This window comes from Tasmannia lanceolata, unplaced genomic scaffold, assembly GCF_043159265.1.
Source record: "Tasmannia lanceolata isolate RefF3 unplaced genomic scaffold, GAP_Taslan_0.1 ptg000019l, whole genome shotgun sequence".
NCBI classification, from domain to species: domain Eukaryota; kingdom Viridiplantae; phylum Streptophyta; class Magnoliopsida; order Canellales; family Winteraceae; genus Tasmannia; species Tasmannia lanceolata.
The window spans coordinates 2,887,728-2,908,124 of NW_027518696.1; the positions used below are offsets into that span (position 1 = coordinate 2,887,728).

Here is a 20,397-nt window from a genome sequence, read left to right on the forward strand (position 1 = left end):
TAAGGTGGAAACTTTTCTCTCTGAAAATGAAAACAATTATCTTTCTTCTTAGAGGTATTCTGATACGTGCAAGTTAATCTTGTATATTGGGTTAGTTATTATCTAGTTATTATGTAATGGCTATGTGTTTTAGAGTTATGGGGTTAGTTATTGGTGATGTGTCTTGTAAGTGGGTAGATGGAATTGTGATGTGGCATTCTCTTTTACTTGTATTTATTTAGTTGTAATTGAATGAAAGGAGAAGAAAAGAATTCTACAGCAAAGGAAACTTTGTAGGAGAGTCATGGTTCCTCTCAATTTGAGCAACCTCTTTTGCCTCAGTTCTATTTTTTTCTTGTTTATTTCCGTTATGGCCAATTAGGCATGTAACAAACTCATATCAGAGCCGTCGATCTTGCACCATGGCTGCGTCGTCGGAGTTTTGGGAATCCGTACGTGAAGATCTACAGGAAATTAAAGCATTGGTTTTGAAAAATGATTGAAGGACAACGAAGATTTGTGGAAGGTTTGAAAAAAATCAGCACGGTGAAAGAGGAAATGTGCAACGACGAAGAAAAACAGAATCTTGAAAATGTTGATTTTCAAATGGAGAAAAATGCGAGAATTGATGGGGACGAATATACTTTAGTTGAACACTATACCAAGTTTTTCGATCAATCTGTCGTTTCAATGTGCCTCCACGACAAATTGCATTTCTTTCCATCTTCGTTCGCAATGGATTTTGAAGGAGGGATTCAAATGATGGCGGCCATTATGATTTGGGACCCTGGTGGATTATAAGTATTTTCTCAACAATTCAACCTTGACGGCAAGGTTGTCTGTAAGGGGGGTGGAATGATATGTGCAAGTTAATCTTGTATATTGGGTTAGTTATTATCTAGTTATTATGTAGTGGCTATGTGTTTTAGAGTTATGGGGTTTGTTATTGGTGATGTGTCTTGTAAGTTGTAAGTGGGTAGATGGACTTGTGATGTGGCATTCTCTTTTACTTGTATTTATTTAGTTGTAATTGAATGAAAGGAGAAGTAGAAAAGAAATCTACAGCAAAGGAAACTTTGTAGGAGAGTCATGGTTCCTCTCAATTTGAGCCATTAGGAGGTCCAGTTGCCTCGAATCAACCTCTTTCACCTCATTTCTATTTTCTTTTTGTTTATTTCCGTTACGGCTGATTAGGCACGTAACATATTCATCTTGGTTAAAACCCCAGATGCAGCTTTCTTTTTGGTTGGAATGAAATGGTGGGCAATACCTGGACATAAGTCTATTGGTTTTTTGCCAATTAGTATTTAATTTATTAGTTTATATTTGGACCCTATTATTTTCTAGGTCTGGAACCTTTTGTTCTAGTCCTACTGATCATATACGTATGGGGTTTATTACTTTTGTAACTTTTAGTCCTCCTACGCAGGCACAACTAATATTTACCTCATTACTATTTAGGGATTTGCTAGGCCATTTCGTGCTTCACTTTTGCATGGGAGAACACCCACATAAAGCTAACTTTTTGGCAGATTTTGTCCTATTCATTTAATTCATCTGAAGTGGTTGCTCTTGCATGCAAAAGTCACCCGCAAAATTGCCTACCAACTCCCTTCTATATATGGGTCTGATTGCTTTGTTTAGTTTGGTCCATCATTACTCACCAGTAGATCAATTGGTAGACATGTGCAGTCCATCATTCCCATGGAGTAGCGGGTTCATCAGTAGACGGTTCAGATCAGTCCATGGTTGAACCTACTAATGGGTCCAATATTGCCGGGAAAAGAACTTTGCAACTGCGTAATTGCTACAAATTCATTATTCCCTCAATGGTCTATTTCTCATATTTGGAGGGAAGGAAATCGAGCTGCTGCTTTCTTTCAAAACCTGATTGCGAATGTAAGGGATCTATAATCCCTTCTCACCCAACTCGAGATTCCCTTGGAAGACTATTCTTGAACCACTTATCCTCTTTTGTAAATTTTGTTTTTCTTTTCAACCTAGCAAATCTGCTATGGCTGCGTTGTTGTTATTTTCTTCATGTTGTAATCTCTCCTTTTAATTATTTTCTTCATGTCATTCTGTTTAGATGCTGAGAATTGAGAGAACGCAAGAAGTGGCTGACAAACAAGGGAAAAATAAATTGTAGTAGGATGGGAGGACAGATTAGAGAGAACATGAGTCGGGGAAAAAAGGCTGAAAGACAAGAAAAAGAAAAACTTCAATCAAAATACAATTTATTTTTTCCCTGCTTTATAGGGACTTCTTCTCCTCAGTCATGCAATCTCAACTCTCTTCATCTCCTATCCTCCTTAGCCCTCTCTCACCCATTGATAAACTAATATTCCCTGGAAAATAAAATCCATGGCTGCCAAACGTGGCCTAAATGTCTTCGGTTCTCCTCATAGACATGAAAGAATCCACATTAGCTTAAATAAATCTTCCAATAAACAGCCATATACTACAGTATCAATGTGAATACTGTGAGCTAGACTGTTTCTAACAATGTTTTTGGAATCCAAACTGCGAATCAACAAGCTTTATGTAATTTAGTAAGCATGATTATCAATTATAAGAGACAAAAACTATAGCAGTACCATTTAGGGCCTGATTGTTTTGGATTATGATAACCAATTGTGGAGCCCCCAAACGATCATTGCACCCAAATTTAGTGCAATTTTCGGTCCAATAATCGGTTAGGGACTCCACAATCGGTTGTCATAATCTAAAACAAACAGGGCCTTAGGGTTCTAAATAAATTTTACCTTGTGATAAACAAATGCCTTCTTTTATCTAGCAGGCAGCAGAGCTTTCTGGAATTGAAGATTTGAACAACAACAATCTAGTAAAAGGCTTCATGTCTTCGACAGTTTGGTGAACATAAAATGAATCTAGAAGTGTTGAACTAATAAAGAAAAGGAAATAGCATAAACCATCTTAGTATTTAATCAGTTCGAGGCATTTCTCTAACACTGTCAAAGAAAGGCCAAAACTGCAGCTAAGAACCAAAAGAAACAACACAACAAAAAGCTTATCCCTGATCTAAATGATTCCAATCTTGTTTGCAACATCAAGTGCATCGTAATCGGGCGTCAGCCTCACATACGCTTTCTTTGTACCATCAGGTCTATTTCAAGAGGGTAAAAACAAATAACAAAAAGTCAGTATAGGAAATGAATTATAAAAATTTGCACATGCATATTGGTTGGATAAGAAGAACCCTTTTAAGGAAAAAACCTTTTGCATGATGAGGGCGAGAAAACACTAACCTGATCAGCGTATTGACCTTCTTGGTCTGGATATCGTACATTTTCTTCACGGCTGCTTTGATCTTCTTCTTATCAGCCCGAAGATCGACAATGAAGACAAGGGTGTTGTTGTCTTCTATCTTCTTCATGGCAGATTCAGTGGTGAGGGGATACTTGAGGATCTGGTAATGATCCAACTTGTTCCTTCTAGGTGCACTCACTCGGGGGTATTTAGGGTTCCTATCTTTCTTTAGTGTCTTGGGACGATGAAATGTTACAGAGGTGCGAATCTTTTTTGCCTTCCTTTTCAGGGTAGAAGTCCCTGATTTCACAGCCTTGGCAGCCTTCAAGGCCTGTGCTTTTGCATCAGGCTTCTTCGAGGTAGCTGTCACATATGAGTGCTAATGGGTTAACGAAGGCACGGACTCCGAAAGTTTGATAGCGACCAAAGTGAAGAAAGAAAACCCAATACAACTCAACTCAACTCAACTAAGCCTTTGTCCCAAACTAGTTGGGGTTGGCAGGAAAGAAAACCCAATATATAAATAATTTGACATGAAAAAGGATTTAGAGCCCCAAGGGTTTCTTTGCAAAATGAACAAGCGTGAGCACGCGCACACACACGCACACGCACACAAAAATCATTTCATCATCAGGAGGTGCTTGTGACTACTTTTTTAATCATGCAGGTTATCACAAAATTCTCAAATCCATATGAACCCCCTCAAAAGCATGCATGTACAACTGGACATAATCCCAAAAAATGAAGCTTTTAAATGTATTTCTTCTTGGAAGTTGAGAAGGTTTTCATTTTCCCTGACCCCGCAAGCACGTGTCGAGTGGTGGCCATGTGTACATATGCAGTTCCATGTTATGGCATGCTAATTGGTTATATACAACGAGTATGTATGCATCGAAGTGTGGAAGTATGAAGCTGTAAGGGCCCCAGTTGATAGTGGACCTCAAACCCAGTACCTAAGATGTGAATTTCGCATCGTCTGATTTTGATGGTACAATCAGATATCCCTATGCTTCATTTCTACTAGGATATATAGATACACACACATACACACAATGGAGAGTGCCATTAAAGACCATTGCTAGAATAGTTAACCGTTAAGAGAGAGAGAGAGAGAGAGAGAGAGAGAGAGAGAGAGAGAGAGAGAGAGACTGTTAATCAATGTAGACAAAGTAGAGATGTCCTGTCATGTACGATTACAATTAAGCAATGCAGACAAAGTAGAGATGTCCTGTCATGTATGATTACAATTAAGTAGTTAACTATAAAATTATCACATGCATGCAATCACACGGCAATCAGTGACAAGTAACAAGAAGTTATTTTTGTCTTTCAAGTTAGGATGGATGAAATTGTAACTGCCTGCATTGAACCAGCAATAAAACAAGAAGGTCAACTGCAGGCTTTGTCTTCGCATATTGATCAGATGTGTAATACTTGAATTTATCTGTCAGAAATTTTGCAGGCTACTAAAAGGAGCAAATTGAAAATGGGTCACAAAAAGTAACAGCAAGCATAAGCACCTACCATGTTCCAAAATCTCCAACGAGTCGACAAAAAGATGAGGCGTGAAAACTGTGCAAATTACAGTTAAAACTCAAAGCAGCTACTAGCATTGGTTGTCAAATAAGAACAAGTTTAACCATTTCAAAGGATCTCAAACAAATAGGGCAAAAAAAAAAAAAAAAAGACGAACAGTAGAGGTTTGCAAACTGTGGCAAATTACAAGGACAACTTGAAGCAGCTGAGAGCACTGCTTACAAACTAAAAATAGAATTATAAATAATTGAAAAGATTTAGAACAAATAGGGCCACAAAAAAGACAAAAAAGAAGAGCTGCAACTCACAGTTTTATTTTTAGCGACAACTAAACAACTAAACCTGATGCACGATATATAGCACAAATGGCAAATAAAAAGCAAATTCATTAAAGAAGCTAACCATATTGCAGATATTCAATGTCTGGATTACACATTATATAAAATTTAAAACATGAAGATCATATCAATAGCGCACCTTTTGTAGGAGGGGCCATTTGGTACGGTGGAACGATTCTTATGAGTTGGCTGACTATAGAAAAGAAGCAACAAAGTCAGTAACATGGAGAATCGAAGTACAGAGTGTAATATTCATAAAGTTAACTTAAGCTATAAAGAGATGCCCAGCTGATCAGTTGCTTAATTGCTTCTTATAACTAATACCAGATGTTCCCAGTCTATTCGACATTTGGACTACAAATTTACAGGCATATAGAAGTTTTTATTCAATTAATTGCCAAGATATCCCCACCCATTCAATTGCCAAATGAAACCTATTTACAACATATATCCTTAAAAATACACAATAAAATTTGTGATCTTAATTAAATGCTTACACCACTTGTAAAATTGCATCCTCCGATTGGATTACAGATTTGCATTACCATTATTAACTATTATGGCTAAAATTAGGGGTTCAACCTTTTGAATTTTCAATGGAGTAGAGTTTAAACTTTGTTTAGAGCGTGGTTCAGTTTGAACCCAGCTCATCTTTAAGAAAAAACTCGCACAACGCTTACCAATTGCACCCCTACTTAAAATCCTGAAAAACTGCATGAGCCTTATTTCACGCCATTTATCCATAAAATGCCACAACTTTGGCAATCAATTCCAATCCTTCGCCTTTACCTCCACGCCTTTTCTCTCCAGTTTCCATCTGCACCACACATCCCATCAAACTATACACCTACGTAACCATATCCAACGGCCCATTACTGGGTATATAAGGATGGGGAGGGAGGGAGGGAGGTGTGACCTGGCATAGAAGCAAGCCATTCCAGATGGATTCAATCAATAGGATTTATGAACTGACTCAACTAAATCAGTGTTAACCATTCTTAACATGATATATGTGGAGCAAATTTATCAATAGAACAGCATAAAGTCACCTCACTTCAACTCAACTCAACTCAACTCAACTAAGTCTTTGTCGCAAACTAGTTGGGGTCTGCTAATGAATCCTTTAGAAAATATTCATGAAGAAGGTGAAAGAATCTACCCGGCTCAAATTGACTAAAGTCTAATACTGACACCAGTTGGGTTCGTCTACATGGTCATTTTCTTCCATTCTCTCCTATCCAAGGTCATGTTCTATGTTATGTTCCTAGCCATCAAGTCTTTCCTCAAGGTTTCTACCCAAGTTGTTTTCGGTCTACCCCTAACTCTTTTTACTCCATCGGCATAAAGTCACCACATTTAATTATTGCTCGTTTCACATCGCTAAACAAGATCTGTGTCAAGAATTAGACTCTGTGAAGGGCCTACAAAAACAAAAGCAACATGTAATTTCCAGCTTGGCATGGCACTGAGGCTCTCCATCGTAGTTTGAAGGTCACCACCATCTACACAGTACACGTGGAATACATATAGGATTATCAAGACTGTATATTGGGCAATGCATTACATAGATGGGACAATCTTTAGCCCTTCAACTAAGACCCAGAACCGGACCCCTGATCGAAAAATGAGCAAAAAATGCTCAGTGGTCCACATTCAACGCGCCAAAAATGCAACAATGACAATGTGATGGTAGGATATCTGGGGAGGTTATTAATCTATGGTCAATCAACCACGGGACCAAATCGGCGATCCAGATCACTCTAACGCATTCCACCTAGGGCAGAAATCACGACCCACGTCAATTTTCAGATCCAAATTGCTCAAATCCAAACCCGGTAAACATTAAAATGATACGAATCCTCTTCCAATTTCAGATCTATCTTGAAACAAACCTAAGGAAAAAGAAAATAAACTAAAACCCTAGATACCAAGACGCCATTGGTTAAAAAAAAAAAAAAACTATAATCAAAGCCCTCTCGTAATTCTGCAACCGAAGCCAGAGCTCTTCTGAAACACGACAGTTTAAACCCTATAACTCGTCAATATCTTAAACCCTAAAACCATTCCATTAAAACCCTGAACCCTAGAAATCGAAACCGAAGAGAAGGAAAAAGGGGGAAAATTAGCAGAAATTCTTTGGGAAAACAAGATATAGAGATCATAACAGAAAAATAGGAAATCGAAGGGAATCTGTTGAAAATACCTTGAGCGAGAGAAAGAGAGAGGGAGAGTAGGGTTTCAACGCCACAGCACCAAAGAGCGCAGGAGAATAAATTGCTAATATGATTAGGGTAAAATAAAGTGGAGAATGATAAATTCGCACCCCCTCTAGGATAATTCGCACTCTTGAACCTGAATTGACGTTAAATAAGGTTAAAGTCTGTTACATACGCTCATTTAAAATGAGCCAATATAGTGTGCTGTATTTCCACAATTACCCCTACAATGCTATTAATTGACAAATGCACCCTTGTTATCTTGGTTCAAGAATTGGGGTCTTATTGCCACGGTTTTTTGTTTTGATACTGGCACTCGTCTCTTTTATCTCATACTTCTCTCGAGTGTGAATATTTTGATGGGTAAATATTAAAAATATAAAAAATGGGATTCCTATGGTCCATCGCAAAAGGCATTTCACGGCTGGTTTGTCGCATGTCAGACCACCCACCTCATGAATAGAGACAAAATTGTGTGAATATTATCTCTCTGAAAGATACGTACTAAAATGAAGAACAAAGTAACCAGAAACCATGACTCGGTAAAAAGCAATTATTTGGGTTGGTGGCCCCGCCTGAAAGCCCGAGTAAGTCACTCATCTTGGTCTGGGCTGACTTCAAACTTACTTGGGTTGGGCTTGGGACTACTTCTCAAAAGCCCGTGTTAAAATTAGGTATTGTTCATGGTTTTAAATTTCGGTTTCGGTATGTGTTTAGGTCCTCACCGAAACAGAAATTCCAGTCGAAATCTTCTCACCATTAAAAGATGATATTTTATTTAGTCGCAAAGTTCAGCCGAAATTACCGAAATTTCGGACTAATAATATACGTTAAGGGGGGCCCAATGCACGAGGCTCCCGCCATTGCGCGGTCTAGGGAGGACTAATACTATATGTTATTAGGAGATTTTAGATTTTTGGATTTAAAAACATGAGATTTCACCTATTTCGGGTGAAATCCAATACCATTTTGTGTATTGTGGATTTCAGTTTCGGTCTTGACCGAAATCCGAATTTCGATTGAAATTTAAAACCATGGTCTTGTTTGGGTACACTTTTTTATTTTATGGAAAGCTAGGCTCGCCTTATATAAATGATTACATATCTTAGATTTGCTATAGCCATATTTACAAGTGGATGGTTAGTGTAACAAAGCAGTGATTTTGTCGAAACAATAGACACTTCTTTAGGTTGAACCTGTCGTTCTCTTGAAAGAGAGGAGAAGGAAGAAGGAAGAGAAGGGTTGGCTCTGATGCCAAATTTTAAGACTCCAATATCTATAAATTATGAAAATGGATGTTACACCAAGTTTCAGTTGGGAATTGCCTCCCTTCGATTTATTTTCTACAATTTAAATATAACACAGCTTCTTTAATCTTGGGAAATGATTACAAATGAAACACAAGATATCATTTAAATGAAGGAAACTAATTATAGCAATTACTTAGGAAATAATTGATAAGGATCAATCATTTATTTAAGGTCAAATCACGCTAAAAGGGGCAGAATGTGTACTGCAAGGGGGGTGAAAATATCATCGCCTTTATTTAAAACTAAAACTATTGCTAATGCCTTGTTTGTTTTTGCCGTTCATTTCAGATTGTGACAATCGATTGTGATGGCATTTGGACTTTGAGGATGGACTCTGAGTCCAAAACTGATTATTGGACACAAATTTAAGAGGCGTGGCATGATAAGATGCCCTTCTATCAGAAAAATGAGACCTTCCTGCATGGGTCGCACTTGTGTGAATTCCGGGTAACATGATGAGATACCCTCTTTTAAGAGGCCATTGTTCCTCAATGTTTATCTTGATATTGATAGTGAACTGCCCCTATCTTTTAAGAGGCCATTGTTCCTTCTGTATACCTTGGTACAGCGGTAAGGTTGCTTCATTGTGACCTGGTGGTCACGGGTTCAAGTCACAGAAACAGCCTCTCTGTAAAGTAGGGGTAAGGTTGCGTACTTCTAGCCCTCCCAGATCTCGCAATGGCGGGAACCTCGTCCACTGGGCTGCCCTTTTTCTTGTTCTTTATGTATGCCTTGATAACGATTGTGAAGTGCCCCAACGAGGTTCATGCTATCTGCCCCGTGTTTGGGTCTCATGGAGGCAACAATGATGTGACAAGCTTGGAATAGACAGTGTAGTTGGGTAGTATGGTTGTCGGTTCAAGATCAGCAGTTGATGTGTGGAGGCAACGGGTGATGGGTATGGCCCTCTGGGTGAATGTCAGTCGGGATGGTGAAGTGCGATGCATGGCTAGGTGGGTGGGTGGCTAGATGATGGCTTCAAGTATAAAATGCATATTTTTTTCCAGAAAACATCGTTTAAAATGGAGTTTTGCTATGGGGTCCGACAGACAGCTTGATCAGCCGCTCACCAGGAGAATGTAGCATCTTGTGTTAGAGAACGTAGCATCTTGTTTTGTGGCTAGGGTCAGTTACATTCAACCTTCTATGCTTTGATGTATTGTAAACATAATAATTTGTCACTACTCTCAAGAGTCCCAATTGTCTGCACATTTAAAGTCCAAGCCCCCAAAGGGTCATGTACAATTTCGCGAAGTCCATCAGTGATTAAAAATCCTGCACCACTATACCCCCTAATAATGCTTCTGTAGAACAGTTAGGCCCTGCTCGTTTTAGAATTTGACAACCGTTTGTGAGTCCATAACCGATTTTGAGCCCAATAATTGGGTTTGGACTCACAATCAATTGTCAAAATCTAAAACAAGCACGGCTTTAAAGCATAACCAACCAAAGAAAAAACATAAATGTTATCTTAATTTAACTTAATGTTACGCCTCTGACCCGGGAGCACAAGCCAGGGGTGTGTGCTGCGACTGCAGTATTGTAACTGAGGTGTAGTAACGCCGATGTACCCTCGATGATGGAGAAAATCCCTCGAGGTAGGTCCTGGTAACCCCGATGTCCCCTATGGATGGAGAAAATCCATTAGGGAAGATTTCGTAGTTCTTACGTTGCTTCCGTGCAAAGAGAGATAGAGAGATAGAGAGAGAGAGAGAGTGTGTGCGCACCACGCGAAACCATAGATCCCATATTAGGATAAATGCAAGAATGTGGAACGACTTACAAAGGACACGAGCACCCTCCCCTTATTGGCTATCTTCTAAGGTTGAGTTCTATTGAGTCCCAACACCTAACTACCTAATTTAGCTTATTTCCCTAATCTATCTTAGTACCTTACCCTAACACAGGGTGCCTCATTGGATCCATGATCAATCACCACATTTATCACCTCACTTAATTCTTGCATTTGTCATTCCTCTTAATAGTGATTTGGATCCAATGTGACACCCTTGGGAGTGGGTTTTTGCAAGGGCGTCCATTTAACATCGCTCATTGAAATTTTCCTTGGAGCAACCATTTCCGTCGACTTGAATCAAGTCCCCCCCCTTGAGAAAACATTGATCCAAATATCTTCGCCATTTTCATACATTTTCGAGAAATTTTAAAACTTTTATGGCTCCTTCTACTGATTTTAAAACTTCGCCGGCCTTTTCTCCTCCCCCCTCCCCCCCCCCCCCCCCTCTCTCTCTCTCTCTCTCTCTCTCTCTCTCTCTCTCTCTCTCTCTCTCTCTCTTTTTCTCTACATATTGGTAATGACACCCCATGCCACTACTATAAGTTCATCCCTTAAATCTACATGGCAGCTAAAAATATCCACAAAACCGAAAATTTACTCCAATGCAATAAATAAATGAATTCGATGTTTCTTTCTCAAGTTCCCTTCCTATGGTGTACGCCCGTGTAATCCAGTATTTTTCAAAAAGTATGGTATGACTTCAACCATAGGAAGATCCAAACCGTTCATTTGATGGGCACAAGGCAGATGGGATCATTTCCACAGGATATGGTCCTAGCCCTACTATCTATCGTAGGAATAGCATATTATGGAAACCTCTACAGATTAGATAGGGAACATCGTAGAAGGCATTTTGTGGATGGGCTGTTGCATGTGACAGTAGCCCCCCTCATATCAATAAGACAAAATCTGAGCCTGTGTGGCTGCTCTCACGTGAAACAACCCAACCGCCAAATGCCTTTTGGGATGGTCCCTAGCAAATCCCTTGATTTTTTTCTTCTATGGGATGCGCCCCCCTTATTTGTCATATTTGGCACGTGTCACGAGAGAGAATCTCTTATTCTCCCACACGGGATTCACGTTTTCAACCAACCCTCTCTTTAAATACCGACCCCCCTTCTCCTTCTATAAATGCTTCTGTTTCTTACTTAGAATCTGTGAGATATTTTCCTTTTTTCACGCCATTTTTTCTATTTTGCTCTTATTTTTCTTTATCTTCTAATCCTGTTTTCACTCAAGTATCAAAATCCTACTTAGGGTTGTTATAATGCTGTCTACATATTGTATAATTCCTTTCACTTGAATTTCTAGAGAAAATATTGAAGTGTGTTGTATCTATTTTTGTTCATGTTGGGGCTTATCCGAGGTTAGGATTCTAGATTTTGTGGGCTTCAATGATTCTTGATTCTTGGATAGATTTGAGTTTTTAAGATTGGAAGTTGTAAACTATTCCCAAATATCTTTTTTTTTTTCAAAACAGTTCATGAGTAGAACTTTCTAATGCCTTTACTTGTCTATTTTTTCATCTAATTCCTCTAACAAATTTAGACCCACATAAAATTTTCCGGTACTAATCACTACTTATGTAAATGTCAGGATAAGTTTGGTGTTATAAACTGATATGAGTATGCAAAGTTTGTTAAATCATCCTGATAGCTCATAAGCCATTTCTCTACATCCATGGCTACTTTTGTTTACTTAGTTAATCCTGCATTTTTTTGCTTCAAAGAGGTCATCTCGGTGGGTCATTGATTCGGGAGCCTCTGGCCGTACAACATGTGAGTCATGTGTAATTGCCTTGTTTACATATCTTTTCTAGAGTCATCTGTTAGAATGCCATAGTATTTCATGAATACTGTTATTTTCTTTTTCTTCACATTTTGTTTCTTTGTCCTGTTCCTTTCATTGGATAGTTGTTTGAACCAATGTTATAGGGGTCGCTGCCATCCTATCGCGCGACCCCAAACATGGTACTTTCGCTATCCAGATTGCTAAAAATGACGATCCTGTTGTCCCGGAAAACAAACTCGCATATCCATCTTTGCAAGAGGGAACATTTCAATAGACAAGGGAAAGACAACTGCACACTAGCTTATTCATTTGGTCATTTGTATGTTTTTTTTTTTTTTGAGAACCGGATATTTGTTTTCAGTTTGCTTTCTTTTAGGATTGAGTATGTGATATATGATGGTACTTTATTTAGCGATATTTTGAGATCTTCAAATTTTATATATTTTAGTTTGGAATTTTCTCTTTAAATAAATATGGTGCGGCATACACCCGTTGTACCGTGTACTTGACTAACCAGCGAACCCGTTTCCATTCCCGTACGAACCACGTTCTAGGTAACATTGGTTTAATGTCAATGCGGGAATGCGCCTCTATTCTCTAAAGCTCAAAAAAAAAAAAAAATACGCCTCTATTCTCTTGGAGATGTTGAAAATCTAAGGTGTACCTACCATGATCAAAATTTGTCCCATGAAATTATTTCTACTTTTGTTATCTTGGTACCCGGATTAGTTATTTTTTTCCCATGCAAACCAACGACCTTAAATATTATCATTTCTTGATGTGCCTCGATTTTTTTGTTAATTGTGCACAATAATTATCACTTGTGCTCAGAATCCTGCTTATTGTTTTGAATGTATATTCTAATAATACTTATTCACATTTTGATTTAACTTTGCAGATAAAAGCAGGAGATATTCACATTTTATCAAACACGTCCTTTGTTTTGTAATATACATTCTAAGGAGACATGGCATCTCTCCCTCTTCCATGTTAAGCTCCCATTCCTCCCATTGGGGAAGCTCTTATTTCACAACATGAATAAATGGGAGTTGAATGTGGAAGAGGGAGGAGAGAGGTTAGTTTTTGTCCAGAATTGAAGATGTTGCCTTACCACCTGCCCTATACACTTAGGAACCTGGAAGTAGTTCCTTGTGCTAAAATGATAAGTCCCTCCCCCCCCCCCCCCCCCCCCCCCAACATCCACTTCTCGAAGATTTGAAGTCATCTTACAAGAGGAAGATACAGTGAGAGCTATACGGCCAGACACGTTGGACAGGCATGCAGATCTCTCTATCTCTATCTCTATCTCTCTCTCCATCATATTTGTGCGGTGTAAAACAATTCTCAGATGCACAGTGCTCAATGGTTTCATTAGTATTCAAGCATTTGATATTCCAATATTTGATTGTTTGATGAGAATTTAGAGGTAACTATGCTCAGTTACTGTGACTCTCTCGGTTAAAACATTTACAATGAGCTGAGACCAGTCTGTCGACTTGTAGTTTAATGGACAGCATAGAGGCCTAAACATTGTGAAGTTGCTGATCATTTTATTCATGAAACCGACAATGTCATTTGAATGCTAGTGCTTCTCATAGTAGCTTTGTAATTTGAAGAAGTTACCGTGAACAGTTAGGTCATTTGAATGTGCAAACTATGAAGCCTTTGAAACACCTTCGATATATGCTAGATGGAGTTTATATTAGTGTAAGTTTTCTACTTTGGTATCTGGTAGCAGGTTCAAAATGATTTAAAGAGTTTAAGGCTGCAAGCTTAGCTCTATGTGGATTGTGCTCTGTAGCCTTAAATTGAGTTATCCTACGTCTTCTATAACACACACATGCACACTCAATAAAACTCTTGTATGTAACACAAACAATGAAAGTTTGTCTGAGGAATGATTCCATATAACATAAACAACAAAAGACCGCATGCATGTTTCTTGCTATGGGTATGGAAGTTTTCCCCTCACGAGGTTTTAATTTTTCATGGTATGTCATATTTGTTTGCTTCAAGAGATCTTTTGTCTTCCTTTTTTTAATGTTTTTTATATATTTGATATTGAAAATTGAACTCAAAATAGTGAACAAAGATCTTTTTCTTTTGATTATTAGTTTAATGTAAAAGATTTTCCATCTGCTGATGCCCATTTTTTATCTGTTTATTTAGGTTACTCTTGCACAAACTTGCTCAGATGCCTCTCAAGGCCTTTAAGAAAGGGCTACAGGTGCTTTGTGGGGATTGTCAGTTTCAGAAGCCAATAGGTTTGTATTACAAATTGTGATTTCTCATCTACTGTCACAATTTTGTCTCATACTGATTTTAGAACAATATTTTGATTGTAAGACCTAGGATCTCTATTTTTGTGCTGCCGTTTTGATTGTGACACACATCATTTTACAGTTTCAGAATTATCACAGACAGATCTTGACTTGGAATTAATTGTAACCTTCTTGGAAAATTCTAGTGAGGTTTCTTTGAAGTCTATAAACGTTCCGGGTCGGTGAAATATCCCCATCTATCACTAACTACATGTAAACTTGACCTTTAGCTCTCCTTTTCCCTTAAAATAGTACAAAGTCTTACCATTCCAAAAAAATAAATAGTACAAAGTCTTAGAACTGATTTCTCATCAATCAACTTCAAAATAATGGGTCATGTGCGAAACACGTGAATTTTTTCGTCACAAGTTTCATCAATATCTATTATCATATGTGAAACATACAATAGAGCTCAATTTTTAATCTAAGAGACAATGAGTGACTAGAAGTTACCATTCAAAATCTTCCCTTAAGTTAGAACCATTCTGCACTGATTTCTTGTTGAAAAGACCCTGTTACTATTGTGATACCATTTTCTTTATGAAGGTTATTAAGGGTTCTTTTGAGCTGCACTATTCTGGTTGCCGGTTTGAAATTTTGTAATCTGCTCCTCTAAATCTTATACTCCAAGACATTTCCCTTTAAGTTTTGTAGTCACCCTTTCAATTCTTGAATCCCCAACTGATTATCTTTAGCGACTTTAATAAGCCTTAAATGACTGGAATCCTAAACAACACAACTTATGATTGGAATCCTCTCGAAATGTTAAAAAAAAAACACAATTATGTTGGGTTCCTTCAAAACTGCACCTAGATGAATGAAATCATAACACCATTAAAAAAAAAATGAATGAAATCATAACCAAATAAGATGAAAGTGTAACTTAATAAAAAAAAAAATGTTACCATTTACCAAATTTAAATCCATATATTTTAACTTTTGTTTCGTGTTAGAATGAAATGCTTTCAAGAACATAATGAGCTAATGAGCTAATGGAATTTGGCATATAACAATGTTTATTTACCTGTGAGGCTGTGACTATGTTTGGTTTCAGAATTTGCTCATTTTGTATGTTTTGGTTTCTTAATGTTTTCTGGGTTGTTTTCAAAGTACCTATACCTAATGACTGTTGGTTTGTTTGGGATTTCTAAGATGATGATGTGATAGATGATAAATTTAGAGATTTTCACTAAAATTGGATGTATTACAAAGAGTAGGTTAGTGCTTATATAGAGCACCTACATGATAAACATAGAATCAAATCAAGATATTTATGGAGGGAAAGAATCCTAATCAAATCTACCTAATCAAATATACTTTCTATTCTCTCTTGCTTGCCTCTTCTATCCATTGTCTAGATAAATCTAGTTGCTTCATGTAGCCAACTTACCCAATCTACCTCCAAGATGATCCAACAGTGAGATCTTAACCCAATCCAACCGTTGGATCCTTCATTTTCTAACAATAGACCAGGTGACCCTATTGTGGATGATCCTAACTATTTCGGATGAACCATAGCCCAAAAAGCACATTGACATCCCTTGCAGAGTACAAAGTACAAACCCATTTATTACAGACTTTACAGTATTCGGTTTAGCATAACTATAGGCGAACCATCAAAACTGTTAGAAAAGGAGGAGCTAATTATGTTTATGCGTCTGCTTATCATTTTGAAGCTACTGCTTGTATTCTATGGAGCTGTTCACAATGGGGATTGGCTATGCTGCTTGTATGATTTTATTTTGATGAACTTGTTTGTTTTTCACCATATTATTCTAGAGAAAAGGACAACGACCCCCGTATATCTTAAATCGACCCCTGTATCTTTCTCTCTCTAACCCAGAGGAGAGAGAAAGACACACAGGTGGTCGATTTAAGATATTTTGGGGTCGATTTATCACTGCCCTAAAATAATCCTCGACATGTTATCCCCATGGTGAACAACCCTATTAAGATCTATGGTTAGTTGGTTGGAAAAAAACATAACTTTTGTGGCATAGTTAGTAGAATTGCATTGGATTGATTTATAATTTTGCACTGTGGTGGATTGCAATTTGCAAATGCTTTTGCCATAGTTTTAGAACCCTTGTTAAATGAGTGCTTGTAGTTAGTTACAGTTAGATTAGGTTCAAGTCTAAATATATAAAAGGGGTTCTTTGGTTCACAAACGTTTCACATACGTTTCACCGACGCTTCACAAACGTTTCACATACGTTTCACAATTTTCCGAAGAGCGTTTCGTACCCGTTTCGGAAACGCGTCGCTTGGAAACGCATTTCCCCCCTCCCTAGGCGTTTCCTGCATCTATGAGCATGAGAGAAAAGAGATTAAACCCTTGGTTTATCGTGTGAATGGAAAGACAAAATAACCTACTTTTGGCCTGATATCTAGCTTGTCTATATATATGCTTAGTTAAAGAATGTATTATATAATGAAACACCATTTGGTTTCAGAACAGAAAAAGAAAGAGAGATACACATGTAAAATCGATTAGCCATTTCTTTTACTTATGTTTCGTATGGTACAAAAAACACCATTCTTATATTGGATGTGTGCAGTCTGTTTAGAAACTCGAGCGGTTGACCCCAAACTTGGTCCAGTTGACTTGATTTTAGACCTATCTGAGTGATGAGGAACCCTTTGCTTGTATGCATGATGAGCAGAAGGCGTCCCTTTGACAAATTATACTCCCATCTTTCTTTCTTTTACTTTCGTTCTCTCTTTCCCTCATTTGGTTCATCTTTTTTGCAAGAAAATCAAATGCCCAGACTATATTGAGAATCGAGCATCGTCCTTCTCGAAGGACATGGTGGGGTTGGCATCACTAAACAATCTAACTTCACTCATGGTAACATTCTACTTCTGCATTCATGTTTTAATTTGATCCGTCGGTCATAAATAACTGATGTTTCTGTTACCTTCTAGTTTGCAGCCATCAAGGACTTAAGCTACTGGAAGGACCATGTGGATGCAATCAATGTCGAGAAGTGCGTCTTCAAATACTCTGTGGTTGATGATGGTCTTAAATGAAAGTGAAGTCTACTTCATTTGAGCCCAAATTTGAATATTGGTCTGATGGGGGACAGTTTATCCAAGATCAGTGGGAGGCACTAAACTCTGCAGGTATCCTACCAACAGAAGCTGAGACTGAAGAGATGATGGGGAGTATGGTTGGGAAGACTATCTTGTTTCAAAACCTAATATGGTTGGGATGTTCAAGGAAATTGAAGACTATCTTGTTTCAAAACCTAATACCTTGTGTATGCCTAGCTTTGGCTTCTTGTTAGAACGATGTTGCAGTGTCTGTCAGATTATACTACGGATAGATTTCAGTGAGGCTTGTTTTGATGATATTCTATGTAGTAATTTCCATATCTTTATAATGTGTTAAGTTTTGAAATGAAAATTTTTGCTTGCATGTTTATTTTGATTGGAGAAAGGTTAGATTTATGGCGAAAGAGCTGATTTCTGATTCATAGTATCCTAAAAAGGTACATAGAACATGCTATAATACAATTCCTTGATGAAAATTAAACATTAAAAACAAAAAATCGGTGATTTTGGAGCCCATGGTTGCATCGAAATAGCATAATTATGAATCCTTGAAAATTACACAATGTTATCCAAACATCATATTTTAAAATCCAGGATTTAATAATCAGGATTTTTTCAATTCTGGAATTTGAAGAAATCCAGGATTTTAAAATGATGATATCCGAATGGCCCCTTTATTATTACACGAAAAGCTAGGCTCGCCCTACATAAATGATTACATATTTTAATATGCCATAGTCATATTTACAAGTGGATTGTTAGTGTAAAGAAGCAGTGATTTTATCTAAAACATTGTACACTTTTTTAGGACGAACCTGCCATTTTGTGTTGAAAAAGGAGCAACATGGTTAAGTTTCTAGATAAGCTTTGAAATGCTTACACTAGGTAGAGGTTTAAATCCAAAAGACACCTTTGCTGATGAAGCATAATGGTTGGCTCTGATCATGGATTTAAATTTTGGTTTCGGTATGGCCTTGGCAGAAATCCAGAAATTTCGGCCGAGATCCGGTAAAAAAAAGTATTATTTTAATATATATTTTTTTCAAAAAAATCAATTTCACGGCCGAAATTTCTAAAAATTTCAAAATTTCGGTGGAAATTTGCCGAAATTCGGGAAATATGAAATTTTGGATTTCGTAAAATTTCGGTTTCAGGACCCTTGGTTCTTTGATAGGGGTAATTTCGTCAATCTAGGTTATCAGAAAAGGCTATTCTTCTATTTTCGGCTACACGTCTTTATACCGGACCGGCACTCTGTATGGATAAATATGGGTGACGACAGCCTTGTTCAGCTGAAAAATGTCAGAACAATTACCAATGGAGGACACAAAAATGATGAAATTTTAGTGGTATATTGTCATAAATTGAAGGACCCTTGGTTCTAATTATTATTATTATTAATTTTTTTGTAATAGTTAGTAATATTTTTCTTTTCCAAACTTTTCCCGAAAAATTCTGCAATACGAGCATTCTTAATAACAGATATCGGATCTAATATTTTGAACCATTCATGAACATCACAACAAATATGATTAAGAGATTTTACAGTCCCCATGTAAATAAGGAGCTATGCAGCAGAGAGGCGGTGGTTTACCCTGTGGCGGATGTCAGCGGTCTAGCACTAGATTTTTTTTCTTCCAAATCAAATTTAAAAAACACAAAATAATGCTATACTATATACAAATGAAATAATTATAGATAGAATATAACTATAACTAGGCCTAAGTTTTAACTTCAAATGGAGGAAATATAATTTTAATTGCATCTCTGTGTTGCGATTAGGGTCATATCCGACAGACGTGCTCTGAGATTATGTAAACACAATAATTGATTTTGGACTCACAATCTTTTGTCAAAAACTAACAGGGCCTTAAAGCACAATCAATGAAAAAAGAAGAAGATAAACATTGTCTTAATCTATTCTAACTACATAATTTAGTGTATTTACCAAATCTATCCCAGCACATCTCTGACAACCAATCCAATGGTTAGATCTCAACCCCATACATTGGTGAGATATTATTTACTCTAACACAAGGGTGCCTCATTGGATCCATGATCAACCACCACATCTATCACTCTGTTTAAACTTGCATCTATCATCCCTCTTAGGGTGCCTTCCATTCAGCAATGCTCTTAGAAACTTTCCTTAGAGCACCATTGTGGTCGATTTCCATCTTTCTTGAGAAAACAATGATCTAAATATCTCCGCCATTTTCATGCATTTTGGAGAAATTTTAAAATTTCGTTGGCTTATTCTATGAAACTAATGCAAAAAAGAAGGGAGTGGTGAATTGTGTATATTTCTATTCCAATGAGAATGAGTGTACAGATGCACATAATACAAGATGTAAACCATCCCTAAATCATGGGATTGATAAATAATATGGAAAAAACAATAAAAGCAATGTCCTAAAATACAATAAAAGCAATCCCAAAATCATGCCAAAGTCAATGCTTGAATTATTCCAAATCTAGAGGTGTAAATCATGCCAACTATAGCATATGTAACGTGCAAATCATCTAAAGTTAATGGCTGAATCATGCCAATAAATCCAGAGGTGCAAATCATGCCTAACATGGAATATGTACAGACCTCACCTAATATAGAAACCTAATACTCCCCCTCAAGGTTGTGCATAGACGTCAATCATGGCAGCTTGCGAATCAGGAGAGATAAATGGTCTTTGCCCAGTAGCTTGGTAAAGGTGTCAGCCCATTGTAGAGGAGTGAGTCATGTTTGGAGCTGTCCAGATTGAATTTCATCACGAACTAGATGACAATCAA

The 20,397-nt window shown here is 37.4% G+C and overlaps 1 protein-coding gene across 1 annotated transcript; it reads right to left on the reverse strand.

Moving 5' to 3' along the window:
• Positions 1-2,902: 2,902 nt before the first annotated feature.
• LOC143853031 (large ribosomal subunit protein uL23) lies at positions 2,903-7,473 on the reverse strand. Its single transcript, XM_077362734.1, has 4 exons — positions 7,327-7,473; positions 5,263-5,316; positions 3,249-3,612; positions 2,903-3,106 (listed from the first exon to the last, which is right to left on the reverse strand). Exons 2-4 carry the CDS (start codon positions 5,279-5,281, stop codon positions 3,022-3,024), a joined length of 468 nt encoding a protein of 155 aa, XP_077218849.1. The 5' UTR covers positions 5,282-5,316; positions 7,327-7,473; the 3' UTR covers positions 2,903-3,021.
• Positions 7,474-20,397: the final 12,924 nt, after the last annotated feature.

Bases quoted from the DNA above. Each gene is read 5' to 3' on its own strand.
- LOC143853031 (XM_077362734.1), bottom strand. The intron at 3,107-3,248 runs GTTAGTGTTTTC...CTCTTGAAATAG, and splicing joins AAGGTCAATACGCTGATCAG to ACCTGATGGTACAAAGAAAG.